Source organism: Vulpes lagopus, chromosome 21 (assembly GCF_018345385.1).
Source record: "Vulpes lagopus strain Blue_001 chromosome 21, ASM1834538v1, whole genome shotgun sequence".
Taxonomy (NCBI): domain Eukaryota; kingdom Metazoa; phylum Chordata; class Mammalia; order Carnivora; family Canidae; genus Vulpes; species Vulpes lagopus.
In genome coordinates this window covers 756,982-775,560 of record NC_054844.1, presented here as the reverse complement: position 1 = coordinate 775,560, position 18,579 = coordinate 756,982, and the positions used below count along the sequence as shown (strand labels likewise).

The following is an 18,579-nucleotide window of genomic DNA, read 5'->3' as shown; positions in this document are numbered from 1 at the left end:
TGCCAGAACATCTGTGAGTGCCATGAGTGTGCCCCATCCACACTGTAGCCTCCCGATGGCAGAGCACATGGTAGCCCACTCAACAGACAGAATCACCGCAACAGGCAATCCCTGTAGCTGGAAGAGACTGTGAATCTGAGAAGCAGATGTTACCTTCTGGCCCCAAAAGTCTGGCAGACATGTTTGCATTGCATTGATTTTCCAGTGTTTGTCCTCCTCCTGGACTTCCAGGTCGCTGAGTGGGTGGTGAATGTCCTGTCACCCTCGCCCTCAGGCTGCTTTGAACAACGCCTTGGCAGCTTGAATTTTTGTCCCAGTCATACCACAACCAAGTAAACAGCCACCTGCTTGCCACCTGAGGAGGTAGGACTGGGCTTGGCTAGGCTGCACAGTGGCCTCATGGAGGCTCCATTCAAATCCAGTCTGCAGTGTGGGAGGTGGGAGAGAGGCTGGGGACCTGGCGTAGAGGAGGATGGATTCGTGACCACCTTCCCTCCCATCCTGCCCCAGGTGTAAGGGCTGTGTGGGCATGAAGAGAGAGGGCCCATAACAAAAGAGGATTGTAAACCAACCCTTCCTGCAACTCAGCAGTGATCTGGCCTGTCTTGGCATCCAGAGAAGGCGAGAGGTTCCTTACTAAAAGCAGGTAAGTGTCTTGTCTGCATCAAGCTTAGAGTTAGTAAGGAAAGATCGTCTAGCAAACAGTTGGGAAAGAGGTCAAAGCAGCCAGTGGGAAAGGGTCTCATTTCACTTGCTGCACACAGTAGGAAGGAGGTAGGCAGAAGGAAGTGGCCACTCCCTGATAATAGGATATCCCAGGCAATGCTAGTGTAAGGGGGCTCAGCCCTGAAGAACTCCCACCTGCCCTGCTAATTAGAGAAGGTGAAGAGAGAATGGGCCTCTTCCCTGAGTGTCTCAGTGTGAAGAAATGAGGGCAGCTGAAGAGAATGACAAGATTGACAGCAAAATTAAGGGGGTAATCACCCTCGTGGTTCATTGATTCCAACATCTCTTTTGAATGTCTCTGCACCAGACTCCAGGGGTAAAACCCTGGGACTGTCTTGCCTCTTCCAGTAACTTCTTCTGATTGGGGGTGGAGTCCAGCAAACAAACCACTATAATCCAACGTGGAATGTGCTATATCTGGGTATTAAGTAGAATCACAGAAGAGGACTCATCGCCAAGATTTGAGAGGCTTAAGAAGGGCTTAGGGGAGGAAGCCCAAAAAACAATTTGTAATTCTTCAGGTAGAGATGAGGAAAGAGTGTCCTAGGCAACAGGACAGCATGTGCAAGCCTCGGACACAAGAGACTGTGATGTGTTCCAGGAAGCGAGAGTTCTCTATGGCTGGCAGGGAGAGTAGGTGAGGGAGTGATTTGGGAGACACGGTCAAGTAGGAAAGTTGGGTTCAGGCCAGGGCAAAGGGTTGGGAATCTGTCCTAAGAGTGGTGGGAAGTTAGCAATGCCCTTTAGATGGGAAAGTGGCAGACCGGCAGTTGGGCCCAGACTTGCCCTTCTGTTTACTTGGCAATGTTGGTAAAGCTTGGATTTGAGGGGAGGCAGAGTGAGGAGGCTGTCAGGTGCCCTAGACTGTAGGTGACGCCCATGAGATCAAGCAGCGGCTTGTTTGCCTGTAAGAGACTTAGGATAGCTTTTATCTACCCATGATGGACTTATTTATTATTTAGCCCTGCCCATTATGGACCAAAAATTTTGTAAAATACAATAAAATTGAATTACTATGGGTGCCTGGGTGGCTCAGTTGGTTAAGTGTCTGCTTTCCACTCAGGTCATGATCCCGGAGTCCTGGGATCGGGCCCTGCATTGGGCTCCCTGCTCAGTGGTGAGCCTGCTTCTCCCTCTGCCTGCCACTCTGCCTACTTACACTCTCTCTCTGTCAAATAAATAAGATTTAAAAAAAAAGATTTTATTTATTTATTCATGAGAGACACACATAGAGAGAGAGAGAAAGAGGCAGAGGCAGGCAGAGTGAGAAACAGGCTCCATTCAGGGAGCCCAATGTGGGACTCGATCCCGGGTCTCCAGGATCACAACCTGGGCTGAAGGCGGCGCTAAACCTCTGAGCCACCCGGGCTGCCCAATAGGTAAGATCTTTAAAAAGAAATCATTTTCTGTGCTTTCCAAATTTTCTAATTTTTTTCTAGTACTTTCAATATTTTAAGAAGTAGAATAATGGTTCATTATTAACAACAACAACAGCAACAAAACCAATCACTACCCAAGCATCTGTTAATTGGCTATCTCCTAGGATGGGTGACAGTTTTGCCATTAGGCACAGTGCATCTGGACAAGACAGGGTAGGTGGGCCAGCTGGGCACTGCCAGGTGGACTCCCTCCCTTCCCCACCAGGACCTGTCTGCTCCTGGCTCTTTGCCCAAGATCATCCTTAGCCAGCTTCTTGTTTGCAAAACAGAGCTTGCAGTAGGGTGGGGAACAGGACACACCACCCCTTGTGTATACACACACATACACACATGCACTCAGGGCAGAGATGCTTCTGGAAATAGTCATCTAAGGGGTCCAAGAACTAGCCTGGTCCACTCACTGGCAAAATGGTGTCCTGCCTGCCAAGCGAGGGGTGCCTCCCCGCTGACTTCCCAGAGTCTTGGCTTCTCTGCCAGAGCCTCTCCGTCCTCTGGGCAGCTCCCTTTCCGAAAATTTCGGTTCCTCAGCGCCTCAGGTTTGAGGCCTCCGCCAGCTCCACAGTCGCCAAGTCCAGGTTCTTTTTTCTTTAAAAAGTTCTCTCCCAAGGACGCCTGGGTGGCTCAGAGGTTTAACATCTGCCTTAGGTTCAGGGTGTGATCCTCCAGTCCCACGTCAGGCTCCCCGCATGGAGCCTGCTTCTCCCTCAACCTGTGTCTCTGCTTCTCTCTGTGTCTCTCATGAATAAATAAATAAATAAATAAATAAATAAATAAATAAATAAAATCTTTATTAAAAAAAATATGGCAGTCCCCACCAGGTGAGTGGTGAGGGAGACGGGGGTGGCTCCTGGAAATGGGATAGTGAAGAGATCCAACAGTTGTACCACTGCATACCACCCTTTGATGCCTGAGGACATGCAAACACAGCATTTCCTATACATCCAAATTTCCTCCTTTTTAAAAATTTTTCTCAATGTAACCTCCACCACCAACATAGGACTTGAACTCAACAGCTCCAAGATCAAGAATTGAGTGCTTTACCGACTGAGTCAGCCAGGCAGCCCTAAGTTTCTTCTTTCTAATATGGTTCAATAATCACATGTCAAGTTATAAATGCATGTATCTTCCCAATGTGATAACTCAATGTCATGACCAGATATTGCATCCAGAGGCAATGACAGGGAGCCTCTGTTATCCAGATAAAGTTGTGGGGTTTTTTTGTTTTTGTTTTTGTTTTTTTTGCTTTTTTATATATTCAGCCCTTACCCTCCTTGGTCCCAAAGAGTTCCAGGTGCAGATCCTCATAATTCTGTGTATCAGTGCTTAAAGAATTAGTATTACTACCACAGTACTCCCAAATACTCTATTTTTCTAAATTCTATTTAGAAAAAAAAGAAATATTATTGTTCAGTAGTCCTAGAACACTCCTTAAGTGATAAGACTAAATAATTTAGGGGCACCTGGCTGACTCAGTCAGAGGAGCCCACAACTCTTGACCTTGGGGTCCTGATTTCGAGTCCTACATTGAATATAGAGATCACTAAAAAATAAATAACCTTTTAAAAAAGGAGAGATATGGGGTGCCTGGGTAGCTCAGTTGGTGAAGCATCTGCCTTTGGCTCGAGTCATGATTCTGGGGTCCTGGGATCGAGCCCCACATCAGGCTCCCTACTCGGTGAGGAGTCTGCTTCTCCCTCTGCCTCTCCACTGCTTGTGTTCTCTCTCTCAAAATAGATAAATAAAAATCTTAAAAAAAATAAAAGAGATAATTTAGTGAGTGTCCATCTGTATACTAAATTCTTTGGCAAAGTGGGGACCTCCTTGGTCAGGCAAATGGCTGCCTCAGGGCCTGGCTTGCTGGAAGAATTTCCCTGGCCAGGGACCCTTCAGGTCCCACATGGAAAGAGCCATGGTGAGGAGGGCGTGCTGTATCACTCTGCAAGCCTTCTATCAGGGCTAGAGCCAGGAGAACCTAGACTCTGAGAAAATGGGGACCTTGGTTTTGCTCTCAACTATATCCCTGCTGCCTGGAACTGCAGGCACACAGTAGGCACTCCACGAGCATTTGTAGAGTGACACTTGGGCTGTCATTTAGGGATTCAGCAAATCTGGACCCTGATGCCAAGTGTGGGATTTTATGGTGACAACCCCTTTAAAACCTTCACTGGCTGATTGTCAGTTTCCTCTTTGTTGACTCCAGTTGCTAATGCATTCACCGGTGCCAGAAATGTTGTCTTGTCGGCATGGTCTTTGAATATTAAGTCTGTTCAAGGGAACTGCTGGGCCTGGGACTTCCAGTGGCCTGGCCCAGTCTTGGGGTGGGGGGTAAAGGTGGAAACTTGCAATGCCAAGTACATGACATGGCAACAGGTGAATGCCCTTGAAGGTTGGAGAGATTATCACATCCCATTATCACACTTGCCTCATGCAAGTGCTAATGACCCAGCGACTGGGGTGTCCCTAATTTCTCTGGCTTCTCTTAAATACCCCTGTTCCAAAACCAGTGAACCACAATTTATAAACTAGTAATTTAGTTCTAGAAAAAGCAGGGAATATGGCTGCAAGATTCTCAATTATTTGAATCTCTGATTTCAGACTGACAGGGTTTCATACTTGTGCTGTTGTTTCCTTTTTTTTTTTTTTTTTTTAAGGATTTTATTTATTTATTCATGAGAGACACAGAGAGGCAGAGACACAGGCAGAGGGAGAAGCAGGTTCTGTGTAGGGAGCCCAATGAGGGACTCCATCCCAGGACTCCAGGATCACACCCTGGGCCGAAGGCAGATGCTCACCCACTGAGCCACCCAGGAACCCCACCCCCTTTTTTTTAAAGGATTTTATTTGTTTCCTATTCATTTTTAAGGTGGCCACCTGGAATCACAATGAATCTTTCTCTCCTAACCACAAGTGTTTCAAAGAACAGGGGGCAAATTTTAATTTCCTGACCCCAAGTTTCCTAAAGCTCCAGCTCTTGGAGGACAGGGCTGGAGCCTCCAGAGATGACTGGTAGCATGGCACAAGCCCCTAGCCCCCCAGCCTGGGCCCTGCTCTCTCTCTGCTGAATCCATGCTTTAGGGATTCTGTAATTTGCAAATCCTCCATCCCTTTGCTAGTTTGGGGATAATTAAGCCCCTTTGGGTGGGTGTATCAGATACACATTCTAGCAAGTTCAGCAATAATGACCCAGTTGATTGACAGGACAGTTGGCTGTCACTGAATCCAAAGATTCCGTTCTGTCACTGGAACCTGGGATTTTAAACAGCAGCAGACTTTCTCCATCTTCTGTTTTTCTTCCAGATGTGCTTGCTTCAGTTTTCTGCTTCTTTCTCTACAAACCAGCTTCCTATTTCTCCAACAGATCCAAGTTTTACATGTTCTAGGTCCATAAAACCATTCTTTCAGTTTCTCAGACCAACAACTACTCCTTGAGTATCTCATCGGGCAATCCTGTTGGCCTGTCTTCAACATACATCCATAATTAAACCACTCTCCCCAGGATCCCTGGGTGGCTCAGAGGTTTAGCACCTGCCTTTGGCCCAGGGTGTGATCCTGGGGTCCCCAGATTGAATCCCACGTCAGGCTCCCTGCATGGAGCCTGCTTCTCCCTCTGCCTGTGTGTCTGTTTCTCTCTCTCTCTCTCTCTCTCTCTCTTTCTCTCTCAAATAAATAAAATCTTTAAAAATAATAAGAAGAATTTCCCTAGGATTCACTTATTTCATTTATTGTCTCTCTTCTCCTGTAGAATCTAAGCCCTTAAGAACTAGGATTGTACTCTTTGGGTCACTGCTGTATCCCCAGACCTGGAACAGTCAGTGCCTGGCACTCAGTCAATTTTTTTCTGAATGGATCAATACATACCAAGAGAAAGATTGGTCTCTCTCTTTTCTTCCCCCAAACAAAATAGTGGCAGACAACAGAAAATTACTGGCAGCCTCAGGGACCAATGAGGAGCCTGGAAGTGGAGGGGGACCCTAAAGCAGCTTGAAGGGAGCCTGGAGGGCAGAGGCATCTCAGAGCCCGAGCCAGCCCGTGGGAACAGCAGGAGAGCTCTCCGGACACGGCCCCGGCAACAGGACTCCTCCCCAGAAGCCGTGATAAGAAGAAGAATAAGAAGAAGAAGAATATAGCTTTGACTTTTTGACACTCCGTGGTGCTTTCCTTATGTGTCAATTATAAAGAAGTCCGGAGACTTAAAGCAGTCTAGTCTTTGTACAAGATCATAGCAAGTCTGGAAAACACATTTTAGGAGCCAAACAGTGACCTCGGAACATTTCAAGGGCTTTATCACAGTTCCGGGCCCCGTGAGAGGGGTTCCTGTATGTGGTTCATGTGTATGAATATGTGCACACAATGGTGGAAGGTTAGTCCATAGCAACTTTTCTTAAAATCTTTGTTTCATAGCTGTGACACCCCCAGCCCCCGCGGGCCCTGTCGCCTCTGCGCCGCCGAGCCCAGGACACAGCAGCGCCGCCGCGTCCCGGACCGCAGCCGCCCGGGCTGAGAATGTCCACTCAGGACTTGAGGTAAACTGGCCAGGGCCGCTCCGGGCCGGGTGTCTGTGGTGACGGCGCAGCAGTCGCCTGCTCCTCCAGACTCCTGAGTCCAGGTGAGAAGCAAGCCAGACTCAGTTTCCCCTAGTAAGCAGAATATACACGTAAAATTTCTAATTGTTTGAACTGCATCTTCTCAGGTCACAAAATTCCAGTCACACCTCTGTTTGCGCAAAGTTGCTTGCTTGTTCAGGTGTGAGAGGCTCTATTATCTGTTCTTACTATCTCCAGGTAATCTACCCGCAAATATTTTGCTCACAATCTGCCCCTGGCTTGAAAAGATAAGAAAATGTTACTGAGGAGGCTTGAACTTCTGTCTTCAGTCTTCCTCCAGGCCCTCCAGGCCGGGGGGCTCACGTCGCTCACGTCGTGCAAAGCGTGGCTTTATTTTACTTTTGCTGGAGTCAGGCCATCTCAGCACTTTAGCCCGGTGATCTTGGGACAACTACAAGCCCTCACTGACAAAAATGTGTGTTCTCTTATTATAGATAAGAGCTACCATTTACCACGTGCATTAACTTCTTAATCCTCACAAAATCCTTTGAGGCCAGTTTTACAGAGGAGAAAAACAAAGGGCCAGAGAAGAGAGGTAACTTGTTTAAGTGAACAGCGTAGCCGGATTCAAATTCTGTCCTGCTTGAACTTCAGCCTGAAATAAGGTAGCAGCCTGGTGGAAACCTTCTCCACACGTGGCTCTGAAGGTAGGGACCCGCCAGACAACAGGCCCTTGGTGGAAGCTCTGAGGAGAGCTGAGGACTGCCTGCACCTGGCAGGGCCCCAGGGGACAGAGTTGGCACTCTGGGCCTCCTTCCCAAAAGCCTTTTCGGCATCCTAGCCTAAGGATGTATTCCCTGGGGAGAGTTAGGACAAGATGCCTCAACCCTGGTGAGTGCAATGCCCGCCCCCCAGGCCAGGCCAAACACCCCAGGCCCCAGGCCCTCACCTGTCTCTGTAACTGGTCCCGGGGTAGGGGGACGGAGCCCCAGGCTGGCCTTAGGAGGTGCTGCCTTCGGTGGGGGTCTCTACTGTGGAGCTGAAGCCCCAGGAGGGGCTGCTCTTCCTGTTCCTTGCCCCCCTCCCCACTCCCACCCACCTGGCTGGGTGCCGCCTTCTGCAGTCAGCCTCCCTCCAAACCCCTGCGTCTCTCATTCCTCAGTCATTCTGTGGCACCCTCCTCCTCGCCACCTAGTGTCACAGCAAAACTCATCAATGGAGGTGTGGCAGGGCTTGTTGGGGTGACCTGTGTGTTCCCCATCGACTTGGCCAAGACTCGGCTGCAGAACCAGCATGGAAAAGACATCTACAAAGGAATGTATGTACTGAGGAGGGGACTGGGGTGCACAGGGAGAGGGGGGCCCTGGGGAGGGATGTGGGGCCTCATCCCTTCCAGTCTCTATCTAGGAGTGCAGACATTGTGGGGTGGAGTGGGGTGGGGGTGTGCCCAGCAGGGTTAGGGCACCAGGTTGGGGTGGGGGGCTGATGCAACAGCCACTGCTCACCACTGACTTCCTTTTCTGCCCTCTGCTTCTAGGATAGACTGCCTGATGAAAACTGCCAGGGCAGAGGGCTTCTTGGGCATGTACCGAGGTGGGCTTATCATGTGTCCTGGGGGGGAGGCCTGCTTGGGCCAGATGAGAAAAGAGGGTACAGCCCATGGTACCCTGGCTTATAGAACATTGGGAAATGGTATTTCTTTTGCCCAAGGAGCTCCTGGGGTGGGGCCTGGGCTACCAGGTGATCCAAAGCGACATGAGCTTTTCACAAGCCCTCTTGTTCCTTGGTGGAGACAGAGGAAGTTATGGTGAGGTTCTGGGGCGGCATCAAGCCCCGGTTTCCATTCTGGTACTGTTACTGTCTCACTGAGTCATGCTGGAAGCAAGTGGTCTTCTGCGCCCTCCTCCCCGCCCCCCGCACCCCTTCAGGGTTGTCAGGGTATCAGCCCCTGAAAGCAGAAGAGGAAGAGGCTGACAGGGAAGAGATGGAAAGGGTTTTGAGCTCCTTACAGGGAGTTACTGGGTGGCTCTTCCCTGACACTAGCCAGTGCTATCTGAGCCCCCTGCAGTGGCCCTGTCCAGGCCGTATAAATAGCCATGATTAGGGCTTGAAGATGGGTGCAAAGTTCCTTCAGTTAAGAAGGAGCTGAAATTCTAGTGCCCCTGAGAAATAGAATGAAATAAAAACTGCTGTGGCTCAAAAACTGCCAGTGGGACTGGCTAGTAAAGCACAGAGGAATGGAGACTGGCCCCCCGTCCCCTCAGACCTGATTATTGGGGCCTGATTTGGGAACTGTTCACTTACTGTGGGAGATGGGCAAGATGCACAAGGACCAAAAGAACTTCCTAATAACTGCAGCAATGAGCCCATAAAGGAAACACAGGCCTAAGAAGAGAAAATGTGGAGGGAGGAGAGAAAGTAGGAAGATGAAAAACCCTTCCATATTTCTATAAAATAGGCCAAAGAGCCCTCCTCAACATCCCTCCCTGACTAGACCCCAATTACTCCCAGAAACCTGCCTGGCTAGGTCTGAGAATAGGTTGTCTACATGAGTGGCAGACTCAAAGAATTGTGAATTTTAAGTAATTTATCTTTAAGTAAACTCTACACCAAACATGGGGCTCGAACTCACAACCCTGAAATCAAGAGTTACAGGCTCCACTGAGTGCACCAGCCAGGTAACCCAAGAAGTGTTACCTTTGAGATGGCCTTAACCCGTCCTCGTTTTCTCCTTCCAGGGGCTGCAGTGAACTTAACCTTGGTCACTCCAGAGAAGGCTATCAAGCTGGCAGCCAATGATTTCTTTCGGCAGCTGCTAATGGAGGATGAGTATGTCCAGGCGGGGGCCGTGGGGTGGAAATCCCACACACTGTGGGGGACAGGACAGGGGGAGGACTGTGCCATTTACCTGTCTGTATGTATATGAATATGTGCACACAAATGGTGGAAGGTTAGTGTACGTTTTGGCAAGTGGGAAGTGAAAGGAGAGAATGAGCTGCTATAATGTGAAAGTTCTACATGACAGACAGACCATTATAGACTAGACGTACATTCATCAACTAGCTGATGAACATGCTTCTTTCATTTTTTATTGAGATATCCCTGCAGTACAACACTGTGTAAGTTCGTACAGTGCATAGTTATGCATCGTATAATGACTTGGTACACAATTTACCACGACGAGTTTAGTTAACATCCATCACTTCATGCAGTTACCCGAAGAGTTGTTTTTTCCTTGAGATGAGAACCTTTAGGATCTGTTCTCTTGGCAACTATCAAATGTAGTGCAGAGCAGTGTGACCCATTGTCATCATGCCGCATTCCATCCCAGTGCTTACCTTATAACTGGAACTTTGTGCCTACAGAGCACCTTCCCCTAATTCCTGTCCCAGGAAGGGCTGGATAACCACAAATCTCATCTCTTTTTCTGTGACTTTGATTTTTTCTGGATTCTGCATGTCAGTGAGATCACTATTTGTTTTTCTCTGACTTATTTCTCTTAGCATAATGCCCTCAAAGTCCATCCATGTCTCAAATGGCAGGATTTCCTTCTGCTTTATGGCCGAGTAATATTGTATGGTGTATATACACGTTTTCTGTATCCATCCAACTGCCCATCAACACACAGGCTGTCTCCGAGTTTTGGCTGTTGTGAACAATGGTGTAGTGAATGTGGGGGTGCAGATAGCTCACCGATTCCATCTCCTTTGGATGCACACTGAGTAAATGGAATTGCTGGATTGTAGGGCAGTTCTGTTTTTAATTTTTTGAGGAAACTCCCTACTGTTCCCCATAGTGGCTTTACCAATTTACTTTTCCACCAACAGTGCACAGGCTTCCCCTTTCGTGACAGCCTTGCCAGCATTTATCATCCTTAAAAAAAAAAAAAAAAGTGTTTATTTGTGAGAGAGACAGTGGGGTGGTGAGGAGAGACAAAGAGAATAAGAGAAAGAGAAAGAATCTCCAGTGGACTCCCCACTGAGCATGATGCCCAGTGCTGGGCTTGAATGCAGGACCCTGACATCATGACCTGAGCTGAAACCAAGGGTCCACTGCTTAACTGACTGCACCACCGAGGCACCTTATTGTGTCATTTTGATACCAGCCATTCTTTTTTTTTTTTTAAAAGATTTATTTATTTGTCCATGAGAGACAGACAGAGAGAGAGAGAGACAAAGACATAGGCAGAGGGAGAAGCAGGCTTCCCATGGGGACCTCAATACAAGACTCAATTCTGGGACTCCGGGATCATGTCCTGAGCCGAAGGCAGACGCTCAACTGCTGAGCCACCCAGGTGTCCCAATACCAGCCATTCTGACAGGTGTGAGGTGCTATCTCACTGTGGTGTGGATGTGCATTTCCCTGATGGTTGGTGATATTGAGCATATTTCACATATCTGTTGGTCATTGGAATATCTTCACTGGAAAATATCTTTTTGGTCCTTTGCCTGTTTTTAAATTGGATTATTTGTGGTGAGTTTTGTTTTTACTATTGAGTTGTATGAGTTCTTTATCTATTGGGTATCAAGCTCTTGTCAGACGTGTGATGTACAAGGCTTTCCCCCCACACAGGCTGCCATTTCATTCTGTTGGTGCTTTCCTTTGCTCTGCAGGAGCTTTTCAGTTTGAAGTGGCCGCGCTTGTCTCTTCGCTCGTGTTCTTGTGCTTTAGGTGACCCATGTTAAAGAGCTACCCCCATGTTTTCTTCTAGGAGTTTTATGGTTTCAGGCCTTACATTTAAGTCTCTAATCCATTTGAGTTCATTTTTGTGAGTTGTCTAAGCTGGGGGGTCTACTTTCACTCTCTTCCACGTCAATGATTTCTCAGCACAATTTATCGAGAAGACTGTCATTTGTCCACTCAGTGTTCTCAGCTCCCTCATCACCTATTAGTTGAATGTCTCTATTTCTGGGTTTCCAATTCTGTTCCCTTACTCTGTGTGTCTGTTTCTATGCGGTTTTTTTTTTTTTAATGTATTTATTCATGAGAGAGAGAGAGAGAGAGAGAGAGAGGCAGAGACACAGGCAGAGGGAGAAGCAGGCCCCATGCAGGGAGCCCAACATGGGACTTGATCCAGGATCCCCAGGATCAGGCCTTGGGCCAAAGGCGGCGCCAAACCACTAAGCCACCCAGACTGCCCATATGTGGGGTTTTTAGAAATCAACCCCACACACTTAATCAACCCCACACACTTTCTAGAATGTTCTGTCCCCCCCCCCTCCCCCCGTTGCCCTTGAGATACTGTTCAAGGGGTCAGGGACAATCCAATCCCTGCAATAGGTAGTTTTAACCTTGATGAAGGTGCTACCTCCCTGGCAGCCTGCTTTAAATTCAGTTTCATGTTTTAAGGAGGCTGAGTCTAAGCACCAGGTGATGACTCACCCCACCGGGTGAGCAACAGCCAATCTGAATGAGGCTAAACACCATGCACAGAAGGTCCTAACCAAAAAAAAAAAAAAAAGAGGTCCTAACCACCTTGGGACTTTGGTGGGTGGGCCAGGGTAGGGTGGCAGGGCTGGCCTGTCACTGAAGGAGCCTAACTCATGGTCCCACAGGCTGCAGCGGAATCTGAAGATGGAGATGCTGGCTGGATGTGGAGCTGGAATGTGCCAGGTGGTGGTTACCTGTCCCATGGAAATGCTCAAGATTCAGCTGCAGGATGCTGGGCGCTTGGGTGAGGCTGATCCTGACTTCACATGGGATTAACAAAGGGTTGTGATCACAATACATTTCTCTACATTCTGCACTCATTTCTTTTTTTTATCTTTTTTCTTTATTTTTTATATTTTTTAATTAATGTTTTATTGGTGTTCAATTTACCAACGTACAGAATAACACCCAGTGCTCATCCCGTCAAGTGTCCCCCTCAGTGTCCGTCACCCATTCACCCCCACCCCCCGCCCTCCTCCCCCTCCACCACCCCTAGTTCATTTCCCAGAGTCAGGAGTCTTTATGTTCTGTCTCCCTTTCTGATATTTCCCAACATTTCTTCTCCCTTCCCTTATATTCCCTTTCACTAATATTTATATTCCCCAAATGAATGAGAACATACACTGTTTGTCCTTCTCCGATTGACTTACTTCACTCAGCATAATACCCTCCAGTTCCATCCACGTCGAAGCAAATGGTGGGTATTTGTCATTTCTAATGGCTGAGTAATATTCCATTGTATACATAGACCACATCTTCTTTATCCCTTCATCTTTCGATGGACGCTGAGGCTGCACTCATTTCTAAACTGTGATTTAGTCAGCTTTCCAGTCAGTAGGAGTCTTTTTTTTTTTTTTTTTAAGATTTGAAAAAAAAAATATTTGAAAAATTTTAAAACCAATCTGTACACCCAATGTGGGGCTCAGACTCACAACCCTGAGATCAAGAGTTGCATACTCCAACTGAGCCAGCCTGATGCCCCTATAAGTCTTTTTATTTTATGGATACTATTCTAGATTTCAACACTCCCAGTTCTAGAACAAATAGCAGAAATGAGAAACTTGATCCACAGGGACAGAAAACACCCCAATACCTCTATCACATCATGGTGACCTTTAGGTTTGAGGTGCCAACAGCCTGCTCACAAACACTTCAGTGGATACCATATTATGCTCTGGAAGGCTGGCCTGTAGAGGGAAGGAATAATAAAGGACAGGAGAACCATTTCTGTTCTTTTTGTTTTCTCTGGAAGAGAATTTTTTGTTCCTTTCCTAAATCCTGGCCCTGGTCCTCTCAAATACAGAATGCTATAGGAACCAAAGCATGTATTAAGAACCACGGGGAGCAGCCTAGCAGAAGGGAGGCCAGCCCCATGACGTGGGATGGGGGCTTCTCTTTGGAGGTAATTGCAGTACCTACATTAAATAAGCCAACATGTGGTGTGCCTAAGGCAGCACCTGGCCAGGTCCTCCAGCCCACGATTGCACTCACGTCATGTTAGAACTCAACCAGCTTTCTAGGTTTGGGTCAGAATCACCTGAAATACATCTAACTGCAGCAAGAATAAGGCTTGGGCCCTGGGAAGCCCCTGTGTTGTGATACACAAAGAGTAAAAGCTCTGAAACATTTTGTTTTTTGACTGGGGTTAAGTGTTAGTATTCCTAAATCATGTAAAAAGAAGAGAAAGATGGGCTATGAGTGAATGGATGAATGACGTCCATCTAGAGCAAGTGATGGGGAGAACAGCGTTCACTGGTGAACGACCCGGCTCACTGTTGCTAGGACGCTATTGCCATCACCAGCTGCTCAGCGTGAGCTATTGCCCTGCTGGCTACCACACACAACGGGGACATGAAATCACTTCCTTTGAGCAAGGGCTTAGAGTCTAGACAAAGCTTCTCAAAGTGGTGAGAATTATATTCACACAATTTCCGTGCATTGAATCCTGCGGTCATTGATGGGACTCACCCACAGCAGAAATGCTGTACTTGAAATATTTCTTAGGTGTTGAACATATTAAGTCATGGGTTCTGAATTATTCAACTAAAATGAAAACTCAGGTTCTACAAAATGATACAAAATACAAAATACATAAACGGCTGCCCATAAATGGGCTGGGAGGCAGGAGGCACACTTTATTCAGTAGGCAAAAGTAGGGCTGCGATGCCCCAAGTGCCAGCAGACGAAGCTATGTGAGTAGGCTCAGAGGTGGTTTAGACATGGAAGCCAGATCAAGAACACAGCTCTAACAAGAGGATAAGAAACTGGCGGCTGGAGCGGGTGTTGCTCTAGTTCCCTATTATGGGGGCTGCACGGGCCTTGGGAAGTGCCCCATGACAGACTAGAAGACACCAATCTTAAAAACATCGCCTTAGAGCTAAAAACAAATGTTCTAAAATGAAGACAATCTGGGGCACCTGGCTGGCTTAGTGGGTGGAGTACGTGACTCTGGATCTTGGGATCCTAACTTTGAGCCCCATGTTAGGTGTAGAGATGACTTAAAGATAAAATTAGGACGATCCTCAGAAATCTAGGAGGGGTGTCAGTGTCACCTCTGAGCCGCAGGGCTGGGAGGCGGGAGGCACACTCCTGGGGAAGTGCTGTGTAGGCCTGCTGGGGCCTGGGTTGTGATGGGCTCTGTTCTCTCCCTTTCAGCAGTTTGTCAGGGCTCGGCCTCAGCACCTTCCTCCTCCAGGTCCTACACTGCAGGTTCGGCTTCCACCCACAAGCGCCCGTCTGCCACCCTTATTGCCTGGGAGCTACTCTGCACCCAGGGCCTGGCTGGTCTTTACAAGGGTCTGGGTGCCACTCTCCTCAGGTGAGGCTTTCCTCCTGAACGTGGGACATGGAAGGGCCCTGGGGACCGAGGACAGGGCACAGGGGGCAGGGCCCTGCTGCCCCTTCTGTCCTCGCATCCTTCCTACAACACTCAAACCCCAGAGAAGCACCTCCGTGCTTCCTCTTTGGTCCAGAACTGGGCAGAACTGTGAGGACAGGCACCTGGGAGACCACCTGGAGGCCCCTCCTCCCGCAGCCAGACCATAGGAGCACTGATGTTCTGTGGCCCAGAGGCACCTAAGGATGCTCTGCCTAAAGAGGACTTTGACCATTTATGAATGAATGAGCGCAGAGACCCCTCGCTTGACTTTGCTATCTGGCCAAAATCATTAAAGTGGATCAGGAGTGTCCCAGGCCAGGTGCTAGTTTTCTCCCATCACCTGGTCAGTAGATAAATGAATTTCACCTTCCTGCCCGCTCCCTGCTCCCAACACTTAGCTTATATAGCTTGTCACCAGTCACTGGCTCAACCCGCTGGCTCCCACCTTAGCCCACCCGTCCTCACAGTGTGCCCCCAGTCTCTGCACCTGGGGCCCTGCAGGTGCTGGGGGTGCGGAGGCAGGGGCAGCCCCAGCAGTCCCCTTAGGCCACTGCCTGCCGTCTGCCGCTCTACACCATCACAGGGCCAGGGAAGGAGCAGTAAATGCAGGCTTATGTGACCATCAGCCAGGCCCTGGCACTTAGGGGCCTTGCGGGGCACCCCGCAGCAGCAGGCTCAGGGTGCCCTCTTCCTCTCCTGCAGAGACATTCCCTTCTCCATCATCTACTTCCCACTGTTTGCAAATCTGAACAACCTTGGTTTCAATGAGAGGACTGGGAAGGCTTCCTTTGCTCATTCCTTTATGTCAGGCTGCGTTGCAGGTTCTGTAGCTGCTGTTGCAGTAACGCCTCTGGATGGTAAGTGCATCGGAGATGGAGGGCTTCCAGGGTCAACACGTCACAGATGAGGTCACCGGACAGCTGTCTGGGATACATACTAAGCTCCAACCACAAAACCCTTGTGGGTCACCACCTGTGGCCACTGGCAGAGGCTCACCAAGGGTCCCCCAGACACAGGGGCCCAGGGGACCCTCGCTCTCTCTCTTACCCCTGATGAGTCTCCTCCCCTTCTAGGTGGTCTCATTAGCTTTTCCTCCCCCACTGGAGGGTTTCAACCCTGAGGCTAAAGGTGGTGGTGGAGGGGCCTGAGCAGAGCCCACAGCCCCTACTTTAGTGCTACACCCAGCTCATCTATCACACCCAGCGGCCCCTTCTGCAGCCTGAGTGACCTGAAGGATTGTGTCATTTCTGATTCGTTTTATGAATGAGGCCCAAAAAGAGGAAGACCTTCTATCACAGGCCACACAGCAGCAGATCCCGCCTCGGGATTTGGTTCTGTGGATACTGGCTCTAACAGGCAACAACTTCATGTTGGAAACATTCACCTCTTTTTTTAACTTTTGTTTTAGTTTTGAAAACTCGAATCCAAACACTGAAAAAAGGCCTAGGAGAGGACACCTACAGTGGGATCACCAACTGCGCCAGGTGAGCACCGCAGCAGCTCTTTGGAGGCTGAGGTGGGAACGGTCCCCTGGTCTCCTCCACCCCACCACACTGAGCTCTGGATTTCCTTGAAATCCGTTCCTTCCACTCACCTCTCAACAGAAACAGGATGTACTGGGAGCTTCTCTTCCTTCACATCCCTACAGCATCTTTCTCCCAGAGTCCATCTGGAACCCCCTGACTTCCCATGGCCTGGACACAGCTGCTTAGTAACCAAACTGCACATATGACGGATGGGACAAGGCTTCTCACGTCTGGGAGCATGCTCTTGCTGTGCAAACTGACATCTCTTCCATGGGAGACATGCAAATGTCAGAGGGGAGTGTATCACAATACCGTTCACTGTGCGCTCTGGCCAATCGGCTAACAGGCCTCTTCTCTCCGCAGGAAACTTTGGATTCAGGAGGGACCATCTGCCTTCATGAAGGGAGCAGGCTGCAGGGCCCTCGTAATCGCCCCTCTCTTCGGGATTGCCCAAGGGGTCTACTTCATTGGTATTGGGGAGCGGATCTTAAAGTGTTTTGAGTAGAGGTGGCGGGAGCCCAGGCCCCTTGCTGCTAGAGCCTGTTCTACTCAGAGGGTCGAGCAGGATGGCCCATTCCTACTTTGTCCTCGTAGTGCTACCTCAGCCTCTGAAGAAACACTCTCACCCTAACAAGCGAGCTGCGTCCGGTCCCACAGCCCTTCGTGGTATCTGTGTTCACTTTCTTTGGGCCCACAGCTCCCTGGGAGCCTCAGAAGCCTCCAGCTACCTGCTTGTCACCAACAAAAATAGTTCATGGGTGGTTTGTATTAACTGTAGGTCCTTAACACGTAGTAAAGATAGAAGGGCTGTTCTACATTTTACATTTTTACTTCACACTCAAACTCTACATACTTGTGGTTTGAGGATTTAGTTTTTTGTTAATTCTGAGTTAAATAACTTAGTTCTTGCACTGATTTTGGGGAAAAGGAGGCTCAGAAGTTCAAGGGGACCATGAAAGCCCTGAGTCAGTACCTGGTCTGAAGCCAAACAAATCTTTTCAAATTGAGGATGGCTGCTGGGGGTCTAAGTGATGGTCTGGGCCAAGTCAAGGCCACTCCCGGCCCCGCCCCTGTGCAGCATGGCTCGCACAGAACGTCCACGCAGCACGGTTTTAAATAAAATGGATTTTAAAATGTCATCTTTGTCATCAGTGGGAGAAGCAGACGGGCTGCAGTGAATGGTTTGCCCTCTACTGTCCCATTCCTCTCAGAACCGACCTACGTCAAAACGGGCAGACACAGTTCCCCACCATGGGCTTTGGCAGGGCTTCCATCATGGCATCACCCTGCAGCCCGGTCCCCACGTGTCCCCGTTCCTCCCCAAGCTGCTGTGGAGACACTGGCAAGGTGAGGGCCTGGGCCTGAGTAACTAGGCCTGTGCCGGAGCTGGTATTCACCTGCATCCCTACCTCAGCTCTAGCATTAGGTCTGTGAGGTGGTGCAGCTCAGGAGCCATTTTCTCTACCCAGAAGACCAAGTGAGAGTGCAGGCTATAGAGACAGACCCGGGTTGGACTCCCACTCTGCCCCACCCCGGGTTCTTAGTAGTCAGTGGGGAAGAACTAAGGAGCAAGGAGATGAAGAGAAGGACCTTTGTGGAGGCGTTTGGGCCTGACCACAGTGGCCCCTCTTCCCCCAGTGAGCCCTCGACGCTCTTCTGACTCTGTCATAGAAGTTACTAAAATGATTTCTTCACTAAAGCTGTCAAAAACCCTCCAGAGGACAGATGATCCTGAACACCTGTGTGTGGTGTGTGCAAAAGATCACCTGGGCTGAAAAAATTAAAAAAAAAAAAAAAAAAAAAAAAAAAAGGGATCCCTGGGTGGCGCAGCGGTTTGGCGCCTGCCTTTGGCCCACGGCGGGATCCTGGAGACCCAGGATCAAATCCCACGTCGGGCTCCCGGTGCATGGAGCCTGCTTCTCCCTCTGCCTGTGTCTCTGCCTCTCTCTGTGTGACTATCTAGATAAATTTAAAAAAAAATTAAAAAAAAAAAAAAAAAAAAAAAAGATCACCTGGGCTGGGTGGACAACTACTGG

The 18,579-nt window shown here is 48.9% G+C and overlaps 1 protein-coding gene across 8 annotated transcripts in view; it reads left to right on the top strand.

The window, feature by feature from the left end:
* The window catches only part of SLC25A18 (solute carrier family 25 member 18), a 31,295-nt gene extending 13,615 nt beyond the window's left edge, over positions 1-17,680 (top strand). The window contains exons 1-11 of one of the 8 annotated variants that reach the window (XM_041736480.1): positions 213-363; positions 511-646; positions 6,567-6,688; positions 7,872-8,027; positions 8,247-8,302; positions 9,448-9,538; positions 12,265-12,383; positions 14,798-14,957; positions 15,720-15,874; positions 16,426-16,501; positions 16,907-17,680. In XM_041736480.1, coding sequence (XP_041592414.1) covers positions 6,669-6,688; positions 7,872-8,027; positions 8,247-8,302; positions 9,448-9,538; positions 12,265-12,383; positions 14,798-14,957; positions 15,720-15,874; positions 16,426-16,501; positions 16,907-17,048 — 975 coding nt within the window. In that variant the 5' untranslated portion in view covers positions 213-363; positions 511-646; positions 6,567-6,668 and the 3' untranslated portion in view covers positions 17,049-17,680. The other 7 variants (XM_041736477.1, XM_041736482.1, XM_041736481.1 and 4 more) reach the window with 7 other exon arrangements.
* The last annotated feature ends 899 nt before the right edge of the window (positions 17,681-18,579 follow it).